Source organism: Bombus huntii, chromosome 5, assembly GCF_024542735.1.
Source record: "Bombus huntii isolate Logan2020A chromosome 5, iyBomHunt1.1, whole genome shotgun sequence".
Lineage (NCBI taxonomy): Eukaryota > Metazoa > Arthropoda > Insecta > Hymenoptera > Apidae > Bombus > Bombus huntii.
This window is the reverse complement of record NC_066242.1, coordinates 754626-779290: the sequence shown is the minus strand read 5'-3', so window position 1 is coordinate 779290 and position 24665 is coordinate 754626. Positions and strand designations below refer to the sequence as shown.

The window sequence follows — 24665 nt, the reverse complement described above, 5'->3', positions numbered from 1 at the left end:
TTCTGAGATACGATATACATATGCATTTAAACTCGAAACTCGGAAGTTATATTGTATTAAAAAAAAAAAAAAAAAAAAAACAAAACTGAACGAGCTCTAGAAATTTCCACAGAATTTCATAGGAAAATCTGGTCTGAGCCAATACTTTTGTTCGTTACTGTATGTGACGAACGCATGAGTTCCTCTGAAAATGAGGTATTTCATAGAGTGAAACACGGCCACACGTGTCGCACGTACGCAACACAGACGCGAAGCTCGGAAGCAATAACGAGTCGCAAAGCGGAAAGCGAAGCAACGGATGTGCTACCGATTACGTACACTCGGAATGTTCGTGCCAATTAGGACACTGTAAGGACAAGAACGTCGAGGCATAGACGATCTCTGCCCTTCGGTGTCTCCCTCGGGCTCTATTCCCCGTATCCTCGCTCTCTAATTAGTCTGCCCGATAAACTCGATTACGGTGTTTCCAGCTGCTCTCCTGAAACCCCTTTCCTCATATCCTCGCTCGTACTGTCCATTCAACTGGCCAACGATGCATACGAGACGCTTCTTCTCTCTTCGCAAGCAACCATTATTGTTTATCGTCGCATTTTCTCCTCTCTCAACCTTCGTTATTCCTTTCTTAGCTCTATTTTTCTCTGTATTGTCTAAAGAAATTCGTCTTGCGCGAGATTTGGAACGAAGAACTTTTTCGTTGAGACAGAACGTCAGCTATAATAGATGGTATTCTATCGAAGAATTCAATTGACGTGAAACGCGTCAGTAAGATTTTAAGAGAATCAAGCAAAGTCGCTCGGTTCCTTGAAAATGAAGTGTCGGGAGCAGGAAAGGTGCTTAAGCCGACCTTGATGTACTCGATTCCCTAGGACAGGTGAATTGTTCGCAAGCGGCAGACATTAAAGAACCATTTTGGGAAACTCGTGAGACAATTCACCCTACGTCCTTTAAAATATTGGTGAAGTTTCAAAAGTGGCGGCTCTACGGTCCCCTGCCCCCTCCCCCTCCCCCTCCCCCTCCCCCGAAACAAAACTCTCCGACGCCATTGTTCGTAGAAACAGGTAACTTCAAGGAATCGCCATATATATTTTCAAGCCTGAGCAAAGCGCGTGGTCTGGCTACGTTTAACTTTACGCCATTCCGCTATCTTTTAGCCACCTATACCATCGTTACGAATCGTCCGCTCCTTCTCGATCGACCTAATCGCGAAGAGCGCTGAAGAAAGTTTCGTGAAATATACGTGTCGCTTGTTTCGGCAACTTTCGAATTAGTTATGAACAACACTGCGGTGGAAGGAAGTGAGACGAGAAGCTGAGTTAGGTATTTTATATACGAGAGATGTAGCGAAACGTCTAATGTAGCGTAAAAGACTTTTACCTTATAGAAAAATGGCTAAAAAGTTCTTTGGCAAAACCTTTTCGTCTATTTAATCTCTTGTGTAGTATTACCTACCATTCGATAGACAATGCTAAAATGCACGCTGTTAAAATGTGCGTATATATAAACCAATCTTCACAGTTTAAAAGTTTGCACGAGTCCTTAAGCGACCCAACACGATTTGACGATCTTTCGACATTTGACTTTACGTATTCCCATGGTCGCGCGTTTCTTCCTTCGGCTATCACATTTTTTCTACTCTCTCCTTCCTTTTTCTTTCACTTTTTTACACTTCCTCACACCTTAAACATTCACTATCCCACACCTCATTCGACATTCTACCTATTATTCACTCCGTTGAACAGTTGCTCCGTATGCTATATAATTTCTCTATACACGTACATTCTGCTCTCTCGTTTCCTATTCATGAAATAATGTATTAACTGCTGGATACGTCGTATGTATCTTTATCGCGTTTATATATGTTCAATTTGCATTTATATGCAAATACCGGCTTTCGCTATTCAATCAAACTCGAGATGTGTGTGATAACAATCATTAAATTGGTATATTTAAGTTTGACAATTAAATCCCATGAACGATTGCATGTATATATATACATACATGTATATGTTTCAATTTACAAGTTAAACTTACATTTTACGAGTTGGCGCGGTACGAATTTTCCGCGCAACTTCATCAGAGGAAATTAACCGATTTTTTCTTCTTATCTATACTCTGTCGTATTCGAGACTCGTAGTATGAAAAGAAAAAAGATTAAATTCTCGGATCAAGTTAAAGGAAATAGATACCAGAGAGTCGTTGATAAAAATAAAATTAATAAAGGAAGGAGAAAGAGGCTGGCAAGGCAGCAGCCCTTGTGTACGATATTCATTTATGTCAGCAGCCACGCTCCTTCGAGTGCTCTTCCGATTTCCCCTCGTTTCATTAAACGACTGTCTCCGCGTCCTAAAAGTATATTGGCCTCGGTCAATTACACCAGAGGACCGTTCATTGTGACGCGTCGCGGACCAGCGAAATTACATCGATCTTTCGCGTTCGATGAACCCGAAGATAAATTTCCTCGCGAATCACTCTCCCTCTCGTGCAATACGTGTGTACAGGGTGTTTCAAAAAGGATGCAGGTTATTCTATGTCAAAGAATAAGTCGAAGACGAGAAACAGAGATTTTTCGTCTGAAGCTTGTTTTCGAAAAAAATCGAGTTTTCAAATTTGTCAGTGCACAAAGTACACACGTGCATTTAGCTAGCAAATGCGCACGGTTGCAATTAGAGAGCCGGCAACGTCCAGTTGAAACTTGACTTTCCCGAAAACGAGGTCTTGAGCAAAAGGCTTTATCGTTCTTCCCCGATGTATTTTTACGGTAATCTCCTGTTTGATAATACCATACGTCATGGGACACCCTGTGTATTCGGATGGTTGTCCCTTTCTCCCTCTCTCTGTTCGTTGTTCTATTGTCCAGGGCCTTGAACGTATTATTTAGAGTCGAGTCAGCCATCGGAATCGCCCTAAATTACGCATTATCTCTTACGGGAGAGAAGAGGCTCCAGTGCTGACTCGTCTCGAAATACATACCATTGTCTCGCACGAGCGACGAGATTACGCGACATGCCGTTTGCTCCTAACTAACCTATACATATACATGATCGAGTCGCGTCGTGTCGTCAAAGGTTGATCGTAGACGGAGAATTGGATGTCAACCGTTCGACTTCCGTCGCTGATTGATGACGGTGTGCCGCGATACTAATTAACGGGAATCGGTTCCCGTTATTCTCTTAACGGTTAATGCATCGAGTATGGATCGTTCCTGTGATATGTATAGCTTTGTTTCCGAAGATCGTATCTTACTTTGTAAATGGAATATCGTTGGATTCCGAAAGGAAATACATATACATGTATGTTAAGTTTTTCGGTTTACTACGTCGCGAGAAATCTTTGGTCGTCTACGACGTTTGATCGCCACGTCACAAAGACGAACGATATATTAAAACGCTTGAAACCTTAAATATAAGCTCGCGTTCGGTGAAATATCTAATTGCGAAGTACGTATCCTTTCACGTGACTTATCGTTCTTCTTTGTGGCGAAACGATTTGCGACGCAAACACGAAACGAGTGTCGACGTAAGGGTTGTACCTGGTCGACGAACGACGAAAGAGAAGGAGGTTGCTGACAGATAGAGAGAAGGAAGCCGTAGGATAGCAACGTAAATGTTCTCCTTTGATGTAGTTCGTCTATCGGGCCGAACCAGCGTTCCTTTTTGCCCGCCACGTTCGCTGTGTTCGCCAAGAGAGTTTCTAACGTCTTTCCCATTCCTCTCCTATTCCAGAGCTTCTCGACCTCCAGTTAGAACGAAAGGAGCAACGTTCTCTATTATGTTCACCGATAAGACAAGGATCGCGATGCGTGTACATTCACTCGGTGCGGTAATCCTCGTTGCGGCCTGATAACCGAGCGTTCCGCGATTCCGGCCATTATTGTCGAGACCGATATCGATACAGATCGTAATTTGTTGTTGCTATGCGTCTTGAATGTGTCTCGAGATTTACTGCATTTCCATTATCCCCACGCCTAGATTTATTGTTAATCGATTAGTGGTAATCACGCGACACTGTGGCATGATTTTAGTTTGCCAGGATTGTTTGATTGCGCATGCCATGTCTAACGATAAGTATAAATACACACACATACATATTACAATACAAATATATATATTCGCTTATATATATATATAAGCTAACGAACAAATTGCGAAAGGAATACAATGAAAATGATGTATTGGAACAAAGTAATGCTATAATAGAAATTTGTTATCAGGCAAGTGAAAAACGTGATTGGATAAATTTTTGTACTTAATGCCTTATTTTTGACGGCATATAGGTTTAGTCAGGCTTTAACCGGAAGATGTGAACTTTCGCTCAAAGGATTTGCAATGTGAAGTTTGAATTAAATTGTGGTTCGTTTGACAAAGGATTTATGTGTAGGGGTGGGTTGGTTCAAATTTTGATGAAGTTGAGAGAAGTTGAAATGTGATTTATGCAATTACGTTTCTAGTGTTACTTCATAAACTTCTCTTTGCTATCTTTATTAAAAGCAATCCATATATATATTTTCAAAGTAAATTCGCCGTCAAGAAACAACCACAAATCTATTGAATAGAAGTGCTGTGAAAGGAAGAATAAGCGAATCTGATTTATATTACATTAACGCGGATGATTTTTATTAATTTTACTGATTTAAGGAATTCAATTAAATTTTAAAAGAGAACTCAAAGAGATTAATTTAAAGTGGTATTATTCCCTCGTATATGAAAATAAAGCGATATTTTAATTCAAATATTTAACATATTAAAGAAATTAATTGCGATCTTCTACATGGTTTATATATCTAGCAATAAGTATCTAATTTATTTCAAATTGTCTTTATTCAATTAATAATTTCTGAATTATGAAAATGTTTCATCGAACATGACACTCTTCGTTCAAATGATTAATGCCATGAAACATACACAGTCGACCAACAGTACAATATCTGTTTCAGTAGTTTACATTCTATGTAAATAGTATCATTCTATAAGTTACGTGCGTTCCAGATCATTAATTCCCTACAAATTACTCGTAAGTTAAATTACTGCTAAATTGTTATTATCGACGAAACAATTACAACTACTAGTAACAATAGTTATCGCGTATGAAACAAATGACGGAAATTTTCAGGGCATACAGTAGAAACTTTTCATTTGAAATCACAATTTTTATCGTGCAATTACGTTGAAAATATTTCATATTTCAAGTTTTAAATATCAGCTATACCGTTGAAAGCTAAATTATTCCCCATGGATAAATTTTGAATATTTCAATAAATTGTTTCGTAATTGGTGCGCGTGTAATGAGTTCCTGTTTCGACATGAACGCGAAAGCGAACTGCAAAGTATTTATTAGAAAATATATTAATTATCCTAATACAAGTTCGAGGAGAATTTAATATATATGAAACAATGAATTTAATTTACTTTGGTACTTAAATGATATCTATAGATACGGGCAACGAATTTTCATAAAATCAAATCATCATATACATGTTAATAAATTTTATTCGATAATTTTGTCTAACGTTAGACTAAAGCGTAGAATAATATGTAGTAATATGCAATTACTTCTCCTAATTTATTTGGAATTTTAGATTAATTTACGTTACTACCTTCAATTGAATTTTAATGATGATTAGTTGAAATTTATTTCCCCTTAAAAGTATTTCTTCTTTCCCGTCTGTTACTTCGACTCCTCGTCTATAAAATTTGTATAATTCTGTTACACAATATTTTGTATTATACTCGTATTAGACCGATTTTGGAACAAGCCAGGAAAACGCGAATAATCGTTTTATTACGTTCTTGATGTACTTTCCATATTTTCCGACAATGAAGCGGGCTAAAATTAGTTTGAAGTATGGAAATATGTCCAGTAACTTTGTTCTCCGTGTTTTTCTGTGCTAATGCCTATGATCGTTACATGCATAATTCTTGTCCTTCCAGAGCAATTATTATCCCTTGGAACGGATTTTCCGTGTTTTAACAAGTTATATCTTAGTTATTCATTGCTTTCGAAACAAAAGTTTCGAATTTTCATTACGTTTTGCACGTAGAACTGTTGAGGTATCTTTTTTATACAGATACAGTATATGCATTATGTATATGTATTGCAATTTATATACTACGATGCTTCTCGAGACATGTAAAAACAACGTATAAAAAAGACTATATTAAATACCTGCACACAGCTTTTTACCGCATATTTTATTCAAAAAATAATTGGATATCATTAGTCACACATGGTGCGCATGTAAAGTGTCTCATTTTTAATTTGGAGATATAATCAGTAGATAAATGTAGATAAATAACCGCCCTGCTATTACAAGCACCAAATATATCCGAACAGAATACCAACTTATTAACAAAATCTTTTTCGAAACAAGCCAACTCAAACTAATCGCGAAACAACCACATCAATAAGTATCACATGACTAACTTCCGTCTAAGCGATTCTACTAAATCCTCCGTTCGATACACGACTGACTGTGACTCACACCTTGTTTAGTTAACCTACTCCAGTTTCTGATTAGCTAACCTACTTCCCATCACTTTGATTTCAAAAGAGAATAAGCGAAACCTATCTGGATATGGGGAAGTCTCTCAAGGGAGCTGCGTAGCATTATAACGGCTGCTCTTTCCATCTGGACATCTCTTTCCATCCTTCATGGTACGCTCTATAGATCAAGATGAGAGGAATCGACCAGCTGGAAAATCGCTTTAAACCTCCCCGACTAATATTAACTTTCTCCCTTCGTTCCGCGAAATTCCCCAACTCTTTTTTCCGTACTCTCGCATACCGGATCAGGCCAGGCAAAGACGAATCCCTAGGCTAGGGCGCCGCTTGCCTTCTCCAATCATAGAATCTGCGATTAATTGTTGATCAATTTCTATTTCGCTCGAAATTTCGCTTCCTTTATCGTTATAATAGATATCTCCTTCGGGTCTTTGATTCTGGTATATAGAATGTATGTTATTCGACTACACTCTTATCGATCAACTAAATAGTCCCGTGTCACAACACCTCACGGCCAGCTAAACCACCAAAAACACAAAATTACTTCGGCGTTGAGGCCATTACGGAGGATGATGCCGGATAATGGACACAAGTATGAAACAAAATTACCAATGCGGTACTGTCCCAACTTTGTCTCATTAATTATTATGCACTTAACGTCGCAACACACTGCACCAGCCACCATGACCAAGAACTTTTCCCTTTGGCCACGAGCGACGATGACTTTTAAAGTTCGCAGATTTATGGCCACGGCCCGGTAACGGGGCAAGAATGGCTGACCGAGACGGAAATGCTCGAGGAACGAGCCTCTGGGAAGAGTGCGACACGACGGTGTCAAAGCGGCATGCCAGTTCGCTATTTCAACGACCAACTTTATGCAAGCGCGGTTTTACGGTATGGCAAAGTGTCGCGTTTTAGCCGCTAGCAAAACCTTAATGCCTTCTTCCGGTTTGTACAAGTTGTGGAAGGGGCGTCAGTGGAACTGGTGTGTCGAGTGACTGTTCGAACAAGGGTAACAATTGCATAGAGGGAGAGTTTTGGCTTGTTACGCAATAAAGTTCTTCGTAAGAGAAATTATCGTGTGGTGAAAGTGAATTGTTACTCTTCGTGGATGATGCGATTAAAGAGACAATCGGGATATTTAATGATTATACTCGATGAAACAATAAACACAATGAACGTATGTCTATCGAGAGGTAAATCCTCTGCGTTGGAAAAGGTTCTCCTTTCATTCTGCCAGATCCTCTGTGTTCTTTTTGTTACTCCATTCACGAAATTCATACTTTGACCATAGACTTTAACCATTTGTAACATTCGTCATTAAATTCTGCACATTTATTTCGTAAACTCCATCATTTTATGCGTACGCTTCTCTTGAAATTGGTCATAGGAGACTCTCGCACGTACTTACTCAAATGCTACAAAAATACTAGAGACGCATTTTCACGTGGTACGATGGGTGAAACTCGACTGTGGAGCGATTGGAATGATACGCCAGGCAGAAAATTATGAGAAACATGTGCAGACGGGTCCGCACGGCAAGATAATCCATTTGGATGTGATTCGGGGTTCCTAGAGCGGCGTCCCACGAGGACGATTTCAAACGCGTGTAATTCGAACGACGTTACCGCATACTGGCGAAAATGATGCGCAAGTTTTAAAAGCGTTCGCGTACCACCAGGCAAACGTGTTCACCGGCAGGCTAATTAAACATAGCGCAGCTTTTTGCCGAGATGCACACCGAAACGCGATGAATTTAGCTACGTTTTCCTCCCTAGAATCTGATCAACCTGCGTGAAATTTGATGTTAACCGCCCGACGAGGGTCAAAGACTCGATGCGTAGTTTTTATAATTCAGTGAAACAAGTTTGAAACTAGCAGTAAATATATGTGAAATATTAGTACATTTTAAGAAAGCATACTTGAAAAATTTAACCACATTGTTGCATATATTCTGACAAACTTTTTTGATGTACTCGTTATTAATGTCGTTACGCAAATAAAATAATGGAAAAATTTAATTATATGTAATTACTTCATCAACTGGTAACTTAGAAACTGTGAAAAGGAACTGGATTCATGGCACGTTCGTCTTTTCGTCTTTTCTCCATAATTCGATACACTCCCCAACAAAAACGTACTTGTTTATAAATGTTAAAACGTTCAAATGGTAATTTTACCGAATACGTTTTACTCTATTATACATAGCAGAGATAATTCAAAACTGTCGATGTTATTTTCAAACGATTGAACTCGTTCAGAGTTTGTCGTGAAATAGGAGTGTAGGCGAGATATCAACGAGATATGTTATTTTTCCTGCATTTTAAAATTTCATAAGTACTGCTACACTCGAACCGATCGCTTAAGCATTTTTTATCGTTCTCGTAATGAGATCAGTATATGGGCGCACAAACCTCTTAAAATGAATATCCTATAGACCGATTTCGAGTGCACTTCATCAGATGAAAATGTTTGTTAATCCAGCGACTTCATAAGTATCATGCTTTCGAGAGGATGCTTTAGTCGAATATATTATTGATAATATCGTTAAATGGAAGAAACGTGAAACGCGTAATTATGGTCTCAGGAAATTATATTTCTCAATCGTATTTCGTGTATCTTTTCATCTATATACATACGTATAATTAAAGCATAATGAATAATCGTCGAAGAGTTATTACACGCGTATTAAAATTCCTACCTTTTGTTTAAGTTTCGATTCTGTTTCTATGAAAATAAAAATTTAACATTACACAAGAAAAGATTGTTTTAATTCTATTGTTTCGTTTTTGTATTCTAAATTCGATCGTATATATCGATAATTCCATTTATCGTTACAATTACGATTGACTGGATGTTGAACTTGTTATAAGAACGATGATTTTTCATAAAAATTTGTTTTTCTGTTGCAGCATAATGAACAACAATGGCGTAGAACAACCAGACCCCGACAACATAAAAATGTTCGTAGGTCAGGTACCTCACGACATGGACGAGAACGATCTGAGGAAGTTGTTCGAGGAGTTCGGTCGGGTGCACCAGATAAATATCTTGCGGGACAAGATCACCGGAAGTCATAGAGGTAAGTATTCGATCGATAACGACCGTCTTTTATGTATTCTTGAATCATCTATCCTCGCAGTGATTGCTAAGAAACTATCTTAGTATAATCAACGTATCTGCCTTATATCTGCTGCTAAACCACTTTTCAGTTATTTCTACCCATATCTAAAATTCATACTTACATCTTTATTAAATTGGACTCCTTAACGATAACGTTGTGCTTTTGTAGACTGTATTTTTTTTTATTTGTTATATGATATTGTATTATCTGATGTATAATATTATATCGTAGCTGTTGTCTGTATTCGATTCGTCAAGCTTTCGATATACGCGTTATAAGAGAAGGCAGAACAGAGATATCTCACAATCCGCATGCAGTATGCTAAAAAAGAGTAACAATGTACAATTGAGATTCGATTGAGTCGCGATCACGTTGGCCGGAAGCCGCGTTAATTTAATTATTCGATTTTTTCCCCCAACCGGTAATCCAGTGTATCGCAATATTCGATAACGAACCGAATTTTCATTAGTCTGCCGCGTACTTTAATCTTGTGCTGCGGCTCTATTAACTACACCGCTCCCGATAATCGGATGAAATTGAATTGTCTCGCGGCTTTTATTTTTAATCGTGCCACCGGTCGGCGTTCTTCACGGAAAAATTCACTGGTGAACACTTAATCGCGTTGTCACGGTTTTTTACCATGTTTTCGTCAACGTATCCCGTGATCATCGAACGACGCAATTTAAAAATTTAACCACACTGCCAACTTTGGTTATAAAATATTTGTCGATACGTTTGGTCGAAATATACGAGGCTGTAACTGCGGCTGACAACAATAAAGAATTGCAAAATATCAAATATACCGATCAAAAATAGTTCGCTATCGTATACGAACATATATTCTGATGCAGAGTCAGGTTTCCTTTTTCAACTACACAATTACTTTTATACTTTTGCCGTTTCTTTTAACTTTCTTCGCGCTTCCTATTTTTAATCTCTTTTCCAAGATTTCACTGAGAACCGAATAACCTTGGTTCACCAGGTCTTCGCGAACCACTTCACTTTCATATTTTATTACTTTTTTCGCATTTCCCAAGTTTATCCAGGCATTTGACTCTTTTCTCCATACACTCTATCCTACCACCTTCCTTCTTCGTTTTTTCATTTTTCACATGTTAGTAATCAAATCTGTGTCACATAATTCCCCGATTTTGTTATATTCGTCGTTACTAAACACACTACTTGTTATACTTAACTAATTAGTTATCCATGTCAATATCACACGGTAAGCGCTCGATAGAAACTAAAGTAACGATATTCTTGCTAGTGTGAGAAAGATGCGATGGCAAACGGGGTGGAGATGTCGCGACTGCATCGACGTGCGATCGACGAAGTTGGCAATGAAACAGCACGTTCATCCGTATGACAAGTGCGAATGGATGCAAAAAGGGGTGGGCGAATGGGTAGAACGGACGGCATTTACGATGGCAGAATGAACGATAAAACGTAGCGACGCGATCGTAGACCGAGATTAAACCGAGCTCTAGCCGCGTCACGTGGGTATAATTCGAGTATAAAATAATCTTCACGCTGGCGAAACGCAAGAAGATTGAATGATTTCAGGAACATAGTGGCCGAATGATAAATCGTTACGCTCTTATTTCGTTTGCACACGTTTCTATTCACCTTCTTCTTCCTCGTGTCTCTCTTGTGGTTGGTTGGAAATCGTGCAATTATATAAAAATTTTGTTATGTTCTGATTGGTCCAATCGTATGGTTGAATTTCATGAATGTACGATTCTTGGAATTTTTTAATATAAAGAACTGTCTAATGCCTCTTTAGATCCGGCATGCTGTTAGGTTATACAAAAGTCTGGGGTAATTTAATTCAGTAAGTCGCTGATTTGGCTTGATCGAGATCGATAACAATCTGGCTCACAATGTAGTCACGAAAGGGTTAAAACAAGATATTAGCACGGTCAAGTTTACGATTCGATCAGTTCGTATCGGTATATTTATCGTGATCAGCACGTCAGTCGTTTGAACGTGGACGAAGATCGGCAGTCAGGTCGTTGATAACGAATACAGGAAACGAGGGAACTAACTCGGGAGGGGGCGGGATAGTCTGAGGGAATAGACAGAAAGTAAGTACTCGTATACGTGGCACACGCAAGGATCGATGCCCAGACAGAAACGGTAGTCGTCGTTGGCACTTCTCGAACTATTGATCGAAGACGGAACCCCCTGGTGTCCCTTGGCCTCTTACGCCGTTACGTCGAAACGTATCTCTATGTGGCTATATACCTGTGTGTCCATGTGCAGGTGTCCAGCAGTCGTGGATCGCGCGTCCGTGGAATTCGAAATTTGCCTTTCATAACCGCGAATATCCGATCCACTTCTCTCCGTATTTACCTTGGTTCTCCGTCCACTTTGAACTCGACCCACCGTTAAGTTGGAAGACGTTCTATTCCAAATATACTTGCATTTTCTTACGTAACGTTTGTCAAAAATACCTTTAAAAATAACTGTCTTTTAATGGTGAACGCGAGTTTAAACGCGAAATAAAAATAAATGAACTGTCAAGTTGAGCGTAACTCTACTGTGACACCTGCCTTGTTTTCGATCCAATCGTATATTCTTTTTCCTTTCAATTGTATGGTTTTCGAGCAAATTACCGTTTGCATAAATTCCATGCAAAAAACTAGTATATATCTGAAGCATTTTCGATGTCGATAACTGCAGTGACTAAATTGGAATAGAACCAAAACAGAACAAAATAAATATTCCAAGCGATCAGATACATACTCTATCGAAACAACCGAGGCGAAAGGAAATAATTAAAATAGAAGCTTACAAACGTCGATATGAGAATATTAATGCGAGATATTTCGTGATACAGGCAGAGGAAATATTCATCCGTGATAAGCTTTAAAGATAATTTTTAATTGTTCTTTCCCACGGTACAATTTGTTCGAAAGTTTCCAGTGACTGTACAGGGATAGAAAGGTTTATTCTGGAAACGTGAAGCAATTGTTGGGTCGTTCATAAATCAATTATTGGTTACTATTTAGAGCGTGGAAAATTGCTTGCAGCTGGTCTGTTTTCCTCGAATGTCTCATTAATCGTTAATTATCCATGTTTCGCTCGTGTTTGGTAATAAATTGTTGAATTACGCTTTAAATTTTAAGGACTCGTTTTTATTTCTAGCGTTAGGAGTCAATGTAACGCACGAAAATGTAATCATAACTGCCACCGCAACATTTTACAACTTACCTGTATTTCCATCGACGATAACAACAGCAGTTGACGCGTAAAATTTTCAGAATCAAAATTTTTATATCGTTTTCCATATTTTGTTCTACTATATGTTTGGCTTATTGTTTCACGTACAATCACCCTTTCTCCAATACCACTCGTTACAAACATCCTATATGTCTATTTGTTACGTATAACAATAGATAGCGATAGATAGTATATTTCTTCATTTTGCTTTCCAATATATTCGGCGAAGGATAGAAAAGCTCTGAAACGATACACATGACTGAACATGAGAAGCGTTATACCATCGTGCGAACTGGCGACGCGAACACGAAACGTTGATATCCTGAGAACTTTCGGAACGATTAATCTAGACGAATTGTAAACGTCACGCGCAGCTGCAAAATTGATGGTAGCGGCGAGTAGCAGCCGGATGAAATTCGTTTGCCATTGTGAAAATTTAACTTGATTACCTTGAGGTAATGGTAAATTAATGTCTCGCTAGCGGATTCGTTTCAACCGTTCACGTTTTTGAATGAAAATACAAGTCGTGCGTTAATGAAGTATCTAAATTATGGAATGCAAAAAGTTGTGTCAGGTTTCGTTTTTTTAAATTGAACCTGGAAGATGTTTATGTATCGGGCCGTTTCGTAAGCTCTGGTATATTACTAGCATTGTTTCAAACCTTCTTAAAGTAATCTCTAGCCATACATATTTACACAGAGTAGCAATATGCTTGTAGAAACCCATCCATGATTGAAGAAATACAGTTTTTTCTTATCTTTCGTCCTATATTTCTATCCAACGACGTTTAATCATTCTCTAAACTTGTCAGTTTATCGTTATAGTTCGTTAGTCGAGCAATTTCACGTTTAAACGCCATTTCCGGGTGGAAAAACGCGCGTTTGTAAGAGCTAAAACAAGAGGAAGGAAAATCGATTTCATTTGGCTGCGAGAGAAAAGCAAAAGGCACGCCGTTAAAATAGCAAACGCGAGACACGACTGTAGACGCAGTCGCTGACCAAACAGCGTCGCGGAGAAGGCAAATATTGTAATACGCAGGGTGCAGAGCCACTTTGCTTTCCAGCTGGGAATAAAACATCGAGAGCCGTACGTGTTTTAAGTTAATTAAGCCTTCGCGTTGTTTCATTCGGTTTAACAGCAAAATGTCACATGGAAACAGCGCGTTCCTCTGACGAATCGCATCTTGACTATTACAAAATTGCAATTAGTCGCATCGGTATCAAGGATTTGTGAAATTCCATTTTTTCCATGTACAAACTTCTTTTACGCGATTGACATTGAAACGAACGAGATGAAACAGACGGGGAATAAGAAGAAGAGTATCGGTAGAATACAGACAAAGGTCAGACGTAAAAGTCATCGGTAAGGATTCTTCCTAAAAGCTTCGATGTCGAAGAGAACGAGGAAAGCCATAGAAACCTTGGGATGGAAGCTACGAGCTTAGTCGAAATCCTCCTTTCCGTGCGTTCAAAGGCAACTTATGCGACGTCCAGAAGCTTGCGAGGTTTAACTGCTTTCACAATTACTCAAGAGTATTCATTTCTCCGTTCTCTCCTTCAGGTAGGAGATATTCGGGGCAGATGCGTTCCTCGGTTTGACGATGTTCATAAACGGCAGCGAAATGACTTTTCATGTTACTACTAGAAACCAGAGTATCCATGTTTATCGTATCGGAGATACGTATACTTCGAAGGGTGTGGAAAAGATCTTACGATTTGTGAACATAACATCTCTATATTTAGGTAATTCGCAATTCGTAGAAACAAAACATTTTCGATCGGACCTTTTGCACGCTGTACGTTAGCATCGCCGTTTCCGCAGCTGCGGAAGAATTATTTCCATCCATAAGAATATCGAACACGAGAAACGTCGATAAGTCTTTGCACAAGGAAAAATCTTATTGCGTGATTGGTCGCAAACGCAAACAAAGAAACTGTCTAGTCCTAGAAGTCGAAAATATAGGTAAGTCCGGTTTCGAGCGAAATTAATACGACGCGACGCGACGTATCTGCTTTGTCTCGCGCTCAGTCACGCGATTGCTCCGCCAACATTATCTGTGCTTTTACGAAAAAAACAGGTGGAGACGTATCAAAAACTCTCGAAATAGCGTACACACATTCTGACATGTATCGAAGCTCGTTGGATTCTATCCGATTGATCTCAAAGTAAAGTAGCGGAATTCGATACTCCGTTACTTTGTGCAACGCAACGACAAGCGGAAGAATCTCGATCAAACGAGGAAGATTCTCGTTACCGAGATTCCCGTTCTTGGTATTCGTTTAAAACGGTAAAATATTCCGTGACACGACCAAGTGCCGAGGAATTTCTTAATTGTGTTACCATCCCTTTGAAACAGCTGTCCTTTCGCTCGAGCTTCTTCATTATTCTTTCACGCGAGAGATGGAACCACTTTGCTTCTTTCTTGTATATTGTCGTTTCGCGATGCATATCTACATATTTCTTAATTTTGTTCTTTTCGGTAACGGTAACGATAACGGTAACGTTAACGGTATAGCATTTTCTAATTTCTAGGAATCCATTTGAAAATTGTAATAAATTATCGAGTAACGTAACGGGGGATATAGACGTTGGTGAAAATTTCATATCGCTAGACTGCGGATATTTATGTATTTATGGAAAATTTGAAGATGCAAAAATATATATATTGCTGTGATATGCATAGATATGTAAAATATTCAAAGTAAAATACACTTTTTGATATCTACTACGTGAAACCAATTTCTGTTTAAGTTTTATTTCTTTAGCAACGTTCGTAGAAATACAAATTTTAAGAATCACCCTATAAATAATTATGCAAACAATCCAAAGTCATATCCCATAGTCGCATGGTTCTCGGTTAACAAATACAGTTTGCAATACGATAGACGTAGAAAAGTCCTAGAATAAAAAAGGAAAGGAAGAAGAGAGGAAGAAAGAAGGAAAGAAAGGAAGATAGAAGAAAATAAAACGTAAACAAGTAGGAGACATTAGTTGGAAAGTACGTACAACACGCGGGAACCGGAGGTTTTATTGCTTCCCGGAGTACTCTACCCCGAAGAGACCGGAAGTTTACCCCCGGTCACGGCCGTGGCGTTGCCCGTGTTCCCGTTACCTGCGTCCGCCAAAATAAACGGTGTTTCACGTTCGCGTTATTTATGCAAGCGGTGGACACGAGATAGCTTCAAAAAGTTTCGATCTCTCGACGCCGTAGCAGAGGGATGGAGGGTTAAATTGCATTTCGCGTTTCAGCTACTCGAAAATTGTGACGTTTTCCGGTGCCTCGTTTCTGAATTTCACGCTTGACAGTTTTAAATGGGCCCCGCGATGGCATTCTAAATCGTATTAAACCGCGACGTGTCACTCCTGCCTGCCTCCTGTGCGTCTATATTTTGTTGTATACCCAGCAATCAAGTTCGATGTTATTCCCGCGCTTTCCTCCCCCCTCTCTCTACCCATGGTCAAATCGAAAATCGTTTCTAGCTAAATCGTTCCGGTTTTCAATGTTTCATTGCGCGTGCAATGTAGATTTGTGCAAATAATTTCTCGTGCTCGTTATAAATATCGTTTTGTGGTTTGTTCTCGCCATCGTGGACTGTCGATTGTTCGTATAAACAGGGTAAGATTATTCGAATTGCTTTAGAATATTGTAAAGGAAGTTCAATAGCGCCGAATCATAGAAATTGAAATTTTTCAACATTTAAATCGCTCGAGGAAACGCTACCAGGTGAGAATATTCACAATAAAGAAGATCAACGGACGAAATTTCGGTAACAGTTCGGCCGCTTAAACGTCAAACATCTTAACATGTTCATTATGATAACGTATCCCGCTGGGGATTCACGGGGCGGGACGCTTCGAGTTGTTCCTCTCGAATTTCATCCGGTTCGTGTAGCTTGTTGTATGGAAATTGCTCGCAGGATCCGTTTGCCCTTCCTTCTCCTCTGTGTTGATCGATCTTATAGCACTCGTTGTGCGCAAGCACACTCCATCATTAATCACGAATCGCTATTAATCGTCTTTAAGTAGAACGACGTTCGAGGCAAGAGCTTTCAACTTGCTGGAAGAAAGAGCCAACAGGCTCGAACTTCGACACCGTGGTTGGCTGTCTTGAAATCTCCCCATAGCCGGGACTCCATAGAAATCGCTGTCGAGTTATTTGTCACCAGTGTGGCTTGACGCGTCCCTTTCAATCGATTTTCAAGATCGATGCTTCCTCTCTAAAGTACATATATGTCGAGCTTCCGTTGATTGTTTCTGCATGATGTGACGCGAGTTGCAGAATATAGGATGGATCGACATACATAGTTCTTTTTTACTGAACTTTTGAAACTTCTATGCAGATTTGTCTTAATAGATATAACAAATCTGTTACAATCTTAATTTCATTTAACTGAAAATTAATTAAATTATTATATATAAAATTCTTCCTAACACAGTAAACATAAATCGTAGATTGTAAATTTCTGAACATTGATTAAAATCATCAAACATGAAAAGATTCATAAAAATATCGTATTTAATAAAATGGTCATAAATGGGAACTCGATAACAAAATTCGTTTCCGTACATAAATCCAAAGTTCAGTTATTACAAAATTTGTGATGATTTACGTTTAACAGGTACACGTACGTTTTTCCTTTGTTCTCGTTTGTCTCCCTTGACTTTCTCCTCGGCCGTCCTAAATTTTGTTTTATCCTCTTTGTGACCCACGCGACTCAAAGTTCTCCGGATTTGTGGAGAAGACGGGCGGCGAGCCTTTTCAGTCGACGCACTCCAACGGATTAGACGAAAAACTTTAAACGAAACTGCCACGTGAAACTATTGGAAAGCCGTTCTCGTATCGACGTAAACCCAATCTATCTCGTTTCGTCCAAATACATAAAAATTTACCAAGAAATTTGCATCGTTTTCTAAGTAGTACGATACCAATAAACTGAATTTTTGTATTTAGTAATTAATTTAATTCTTCGAGAATCATCGTAATTCTGTTTTTAATTATTAGAATTTTTTAGTAGCTCGTGAAAATTTCTTATCTAAACATGGTTGCGTACATGGAAGTGAAATGACGTGGAATTCTGAAACTTTTGGAGACAGGATACTATCTTTTCGATATCAATCCATTGACTATCTGCTACTGTTGACTTTCTTCGAACAGGAAGTGTAAAACTATTTAATTTAACAAATTTTAATAAATCTTCAAGTTAAATATTTGAAAATTCATTTTATGTAGGGGCTTACTTATTACTTTAAACCGTTACTTTTAAAGAAGAAGTATCGTTATTAGTACGAGAACAAAGTATAAGTTCGTGTGATATATTAATTAATAGTATATCACATGTTTTACATATTACAAGAAGGATTCTGTATTCATTTTTTATTAGAAAGGATCACTTCCACAATCAGTTCCACTTTCTTTGTTAAATGATGAATTATCCTGTTGTATTTCCTAACTTAGTCTATCCAGTTCGTCGATAAATTCTCCCTGCCCTCACCCCCTCCCTAAGTAATATCCAAAAGCCAACCTCCACATCTCTTCAGGAAAACTCTGCGTTTCATTTTGTCAGTCACGAATTCTACTACAAAGCGGCGAACAAGACAAATGAAAAGTTTGCGAAGTGCTCATATAGGATGGATCGCTTAACGCGATGACTTGCAGTTACTTTGGGTAATTAATAGATCGATCAAGATTTTTATATTGTAATCCCAAAGGATCAAGTACCTATTTTATATAAATTTGCTAAATTTCCAGACAGCTTCGCATCTATGCGAGACCGTTCTTTTCCAACATCCTGTATATTAAATCCAACTGTTTTTATCGAAAACTCTGCGTGACACTCTGTAGACACGCCGAATGGTGCTTCTTGTTGTTGTATCGCGAGCATCGAGTCGCACGATGTATCCTCAAAGTTTAAGTCGAATATACAATTCGAATGATAAGCTAGCAGCGATAGAGGTGAACTGTTAGCATTAAACCGGCGACTAGTTGTTCGACATGGTCAACGCAAAACCTTCGTTTCATGAATATGTTTTGTGCGTCTTCCGGTGGCGGCTAGCAAGCCTTTCAATTGATTTACAATTTTGCTATGGAAGTTCCTGCAGATATTGTCTTTAGGTGTGCCAGCCTCGTGTTACGCGTGGATGAGCGTATGAGTTGCAAGATGGTTTTTTGGCGAAGTAGTGAAACATGGATTGAAGAAACGAAGATATATCACGATGGTGATTATACAGATGTAGTAACTATGGTTTGAATAAACACGTAACAGCAACGCGTAAAAAGGATAATTTATCTGGCAGAATGGTCAAAAAATGAAATTAATAAACGATAGCAAATGGTCGCAATCTAAGAATGCAAGACGTGCATAAGTAAAACGAATTACCTTAATTTAAAGTTGCGTACAGGATTTCAGACTCTTACTTTCGGAGTTTCGTGTCTAGTGGAAGAGGATGAAGAACGAACAGGGGTGGATTGTCCCCATTTCTCAGAACTCGTTACGTTTTCGTCGCAAGGAATTACGGCACTTTGACTAAAATCAGTTAAAGTCTCGTCCTGGGGAGTTGCGACTAAACGGGCCTTGATCCTCGTAATCTCGTGGAGGCGAATGCACCTTCTTGTAGTAGTTTCATAATTTCATTGATAAATGTCTGCGTCGTTTTAGCGGGAAGTCACGGGATAAAACCGCGTACAGAGAAAGTTCAGAGATACTTTCTAGCTGAAAATTAAAAACATAGCATATGGTATCGTCGATATCGAATGAACGTAAATTTTAAATTTTTATTTGAAGGTTTTGGAAGGTTGCGTAAAAATATTGTACCCTGTATCGAAGATAGTCTTATAAGGAATAGTGTGTCAAAATTTGAAATTTATCGGATTTTTATCTGAATTTTATGACTTATTTTGAAGACGCTTCGCGTTTGCTTTTTTCATAGCAAAAATTTAAGTATTGTGTGCTTTCAGAAATTTCCACTTTCAAAGTTTGTAATAGAACCATTTTGTGAAAATTATATCAGGTCTCTTTATTGTCAGGAACTTTACAAAATTAGAGTAATAAATGATCCCCTAACGCTTTGTGTTGTTTTAAAATGAATTTTTCTCAACAATAAATGTTGTCATCGACAAATTGTGTATCACACTTTCAATACACTTTTTTTTTTTAAATATTGTATAAAATTTTAAAAATAGCACGGAGTTTTTAATCGATTCAGCGAATAAAAATTTACTGCTGAATATCCAACTTTTTATTACGAAAAACTGATTATTTTCGAAGCATTAACGTGTTAGTGTTCAAGTATTAATTCGTATCTACATAATCTGACGAAACTTCAATTGTTTTAACATTCTCACGCTTCTTCCTTTTCTTCACTTTTTTCTCTCCTTTCTCCTTCTTTTTCTCATTTCTCACGGTATGCGACTATTTTTGCTCGGGTTAACATTTACAATTTCACACCATCTTCAAGTTTATTTCAACAAAATACAGATTGAACGTGCGTATTTCGCTGCTTTGGCCATTATACGATGACAGGACCGCCATCGATCGTACAAATATTTGAGACACTCGATCGACGAGAAGCAGGAAAAAGGGGATATATTATATTTCAACCGATATCTAAAGTAACCCCGATAAATTTGCGCGCAAGTTACGCAACCACGAAACTTTCATGGGCGTGAAATAATCTGTTATAAATATTTGGCCGTGAAAATGTTACTGTTAAAATATTTGTGATCTTAAAATTGATACTTAACGATCAGTAAAAAAGCTAGCAATATTGCAAACGATGCAATTTTCTCCGAAATAACAAGACGAATCAACAAACGAAACAAAGATGCAAACGACGATGGCGCCACTGAAATGAACCGGAAAGGGTGGAACGGTGTCACACGGAAAGAAAACAGATACATAGTCTGATGAAGTTTGCAGTCAGCACGTGTCGTCAATACACAACGGGCCATCAGTTACAATGACTTGGAACGAGTCCCAATATTATCTTCCATTATAACACGCATTGAGCTCTTCCGGGCAATAAGATCTCTTTCTGAATTTATGACGGCACATTTGCAACCTTCCTCGTGGCGTAACGAATTGCTTCGATTTATCAAGCATTTTTGCTCTTTCTCGCCTATTTACGTCACTCAAAACAAAGCTGGATGCAGTCAGGTCCCCTTTTAGAATTTCTTCATCAGACACTTGTCGTTCGTTTATCCAGTTAAACAGTTGGTTATTTATTCCTCTGAACTAATTTCAGATGTTTGAATAAGAAAGAATGACGCTTTTGAAGTTGTAATATGAAAATTGAACTGGACCATTGAAACTAATTAAGCTGCCTCATATTATACTTTTCGAAAAGAGCACAATTTCAGCTTTGAGTAAAACTAATCTCTTTACAATCTCGATTGGCATTTTTGTCTCTTTAGACATAAAATACGAAAGACGAGATATCTCTTCATCCGTTCGTGATGCATTAATTTTCATTATTTGAAGTGGAATGTAGGTTAAAATCTTTATGCAAGTGTGAAGTTTGTTATGTGTGTTAGTCACAGTAATAAAATCTATCTAGTAAATTTTATCTAATTCGTTATACGCAAAATAGAAAGAAATACTTATAGTATAATATTGAAATACACGTGTAAATATATTTCACGATATTTCACACAATGAAATATACGAATATAATAAAACTTGATGTTCTTGAATTAGAGATTATGAGAGGCTTTGTCAAGGCTTCCTCAAAGAACGATATATTTTCGTGCGCAGACTCGCTTGACTGGAGGGTGAAAACAGTATATGTAGATCAACTCGATCACCACGTTCTTGGAATTGTCCTGTTTTTTTTTTTTTTTTCTCTTCGTATCCTAGTGAAAACTGTCCGACAAAGTAATATGGAATCAGATTTCGATAACCTTTTGTTTTCAGTGTATCAGTTTTCGCGGAAGATTCTTTGCTATTTCGTAAATTACACTATGTACGCCGCGAAAATTGAAGAAGAACGGACAAAAATAACATTTGCGATATAGAAATTATAAAATGGCAATAATTATGAAATCTAAGCAAATTAACTTTGGGCAATCTGCGCCTTATTTTTTACGCAAAGCAGGAAATGAGAAAACTAAACTAAACTAAGTGAACTAAATTGAACTTAAAAGGCGTAAACGAATTTAATTACAAAAGAACAGAACTATTGTAATAGGTGCATTCAGATTTGCTAGAACGAGACTATCAAAGCTCTCGACGTAGTCGTTTAATCTTCGTCCTCCAGCAGAAAATCCAAAACGCTTTTTCCACGCTTCACAGCATTAACTTTAATTAACCGGTCTTCTTAAATTCCTCTGAAACGTTACGCGGCGTTACAAGAATTTGCATGGTTATCCTTCCAAAGCGGTCCCTGAGCAAGACATTCGGACGACAACAAAATTACACGGCAAATTCTCGGGAAGCTTTTAAACTTTCAAACCGTCGAAAGACGAAGGAGACGCGATGGAAAGGGAATCTCGAGCGTTGAACGCAATTAGGGCGAACGAGAAATAGAAATTTCCAAAGGGATGTCTTATTTCTAGCAAGAAACCGGTACTCCCCGCGGACAGAACGGTCCACTTTACTAGGACGGATTTAATGACTGAACAAGCGATGGGAAAAACTTCAAAGGGCAAAAGCGGTGCGTAAGGGTAGAGGAAGGTCTGGCTGGAAACAGTGGAAAAGAGCGGAAGTAAAGTACGACAAAACCTCAATCCCTTTAATGGAGACAAATCTCCCTCTGCGTGCGGCCTCCTGCGAAAGAGCCAGACAATTTGTAAGAGTATATCCTACCTAGCCTTATATTAGTACCCAACGCCGAGGGTGGCTCCAGTGGCCAATCATCCTCAGACTTTCCTCTCCTCCCTTTTTCTTCACGCGCCCTTTCTTCCTCCCTTCTCCCCCCCCCCCCCTTTCCCCCTTTTTTCCTCCGCGTTTTTTGTTTTTCTTCGCTCGCTTGCTTCTTCTTTTCTTCTTTTTCCTTTCCCTTTATCCTTTCCCTTCGTGACTTTCAGTTCTACATATATCTGGGGCAGTATTTGAGGTGACTCCAGTGACCAATCATACTTACTTTTCTCAGCTTTCTTTTCCATCTTTTCCTTTTTCCTTTCCTTTCTTCATCCCTCCTTCACGTTTTTCCACCCTTCCGCGCTTTCATAATGCTTCCCTTCTTCTCTTTCATTTTTTCTTTCTTTCTTTATCATCTCATCTTCCCGCGACTTTCAGTTCTGGCCGTGTCTGGCTGCGTAAAATCGGTTGGCTCACACGGCCAGCCAAGGGCTGGTTGCTGAAATTATAAAATTAACGAGCGGCATCCATCAGTCGACATAATACCAAGCATTAAGCCTGGTCTGCCCCGCGAAACGAAGTTTTTTGCCTTGCCACTCAATCTTGGTTAAATCTCTCTTTCTCTCTCTCCCCACCCCCCTCTTTATGTGAATTTCGTGTCCTTTTTCTTCTTGTTATTGGACTTTCTTTCTCTGGGTGCACCGTCTGTCTTGTTTCGTTAATGCAAGAGAATGTATGTGTAGAGGCGTAGGTGGAGAGATACATATGCGCGTTTTTCTTGCTGTACGCTCGAGGTTTCGCCAGTTTTAACCTTTTCACGGTGGCTTGCTTTTGACGTTCGCCGCTTACGCGAAAACACGGCCGCGCACCATTTTCAGAATGCAATTTATCACCGACCTTTATGCTCCTACGTCAAATATTCTTACGGGAATGTCGCTAGATTATATTCGAGGTTAATTTCGCTGAAATTGGTCTTATAGCGTTGTATTAAAGATGCTTACTTTGAAATTTGACTAAAGCTGGACAATGCGATAGACTAGTTTGAGAACGGTGATTTTTGTAACAGCTTACAATTAGTATCTAATTTTTAGGACATTATTTGGTGCTCTGGGAAATGTTTCGTGGTCTAAACAGACGAGATTTCTAACATCTTGGCTATAATGTAGTTGCGAAGACTGCAAAAACTACCTCCTTGCGATTATCCTGGTTTTTGCAGAGTTCGATCGAATTATTTCTTACGGCCCCTTTCGATCGCAATTTATCACGGTCTCCTTAACGTCGATAGAACACCTCGAGAAATCTATCGAGCCCGTACCCTCTGTAACGAATGGTAATGAAGACCAAAGGTTGGCTGTGGGAAAACAAAGTTTGCGATTTGGAACGAATTGTAATCGTATACCCCGAAAATTTGTTACACGCGCTTAAAGTTATACCAAGCCGATAATATGTCCGAAATAGAAAATTATACCCAATTAATGAAACTTTGAACCAACCGTTGATCAGAGAAGAATCGGCATCAACGTCACCATAAAGCAGTAGATGTGTAACGATAAACAATGGGCGAAGAGAAAGGGGAAAAGGAGATGTAAAAATTCCGGGAAGTATGATCGTCGAATTCTTGAAGGAAATTTAATTTTCCCGTTGCCTGTCTGAAGCGTTTCTCTACCCTCGCCGCGAATCACTATGACAGAATGTTTTCATATAATATCAAAAGCCGGGACAGACGAGAACACGCAGCCCTTGCGGACTACTCAATCATCCCTCTTAATCCAGGACTAAGGTCTAAAGGACTAAAGGTAATCAAGATAAACTACTCTCCCGGGGGAATTTGAAGTTGCAGCTGCTTCGAAGGAGACATCGAAGTAATTAATTCGTATCTTTTGCCCCCTGTGTTCCTCCACCTCTTCTCGCCGTATAGACGCGTAGACCTTCAGAATAAAGTAACCGAAGAAAGTTATCTTTCCACCAAGAAATGAAGTTTATGAAATAGATGTTTCAATTAGCGCAGTTCGGCTATTTAAATACCA

General features: G+C 38.7%; 1 protein-coding gene across 16 annotated transcripts in view; it reads left to right on the top strand.

Moving 5' to 3' along the window:
- LOC126865758 (CUGBP Elav-like family member 2) overlaps positions 1 to 24665 on the top strand; it is a 355524-nt gene that overhangs the window by 202211 nt on the left and 128648 nt on the right. For all 16 annotated transcript variants that reach the window (XM_050618633.1, XM_050618637.1, XM_050618640.1 and 13 more), the window contains exon 4: positions 9411 to 9580. In XM_050618633.1, the coding sequence (XP_050474590.1) occupies positions 9411 to 9580 (170 nt within the window). The remainder of the gene's footprint in view (positions 1 to 9410; positions 9581 to 24665) is intronic.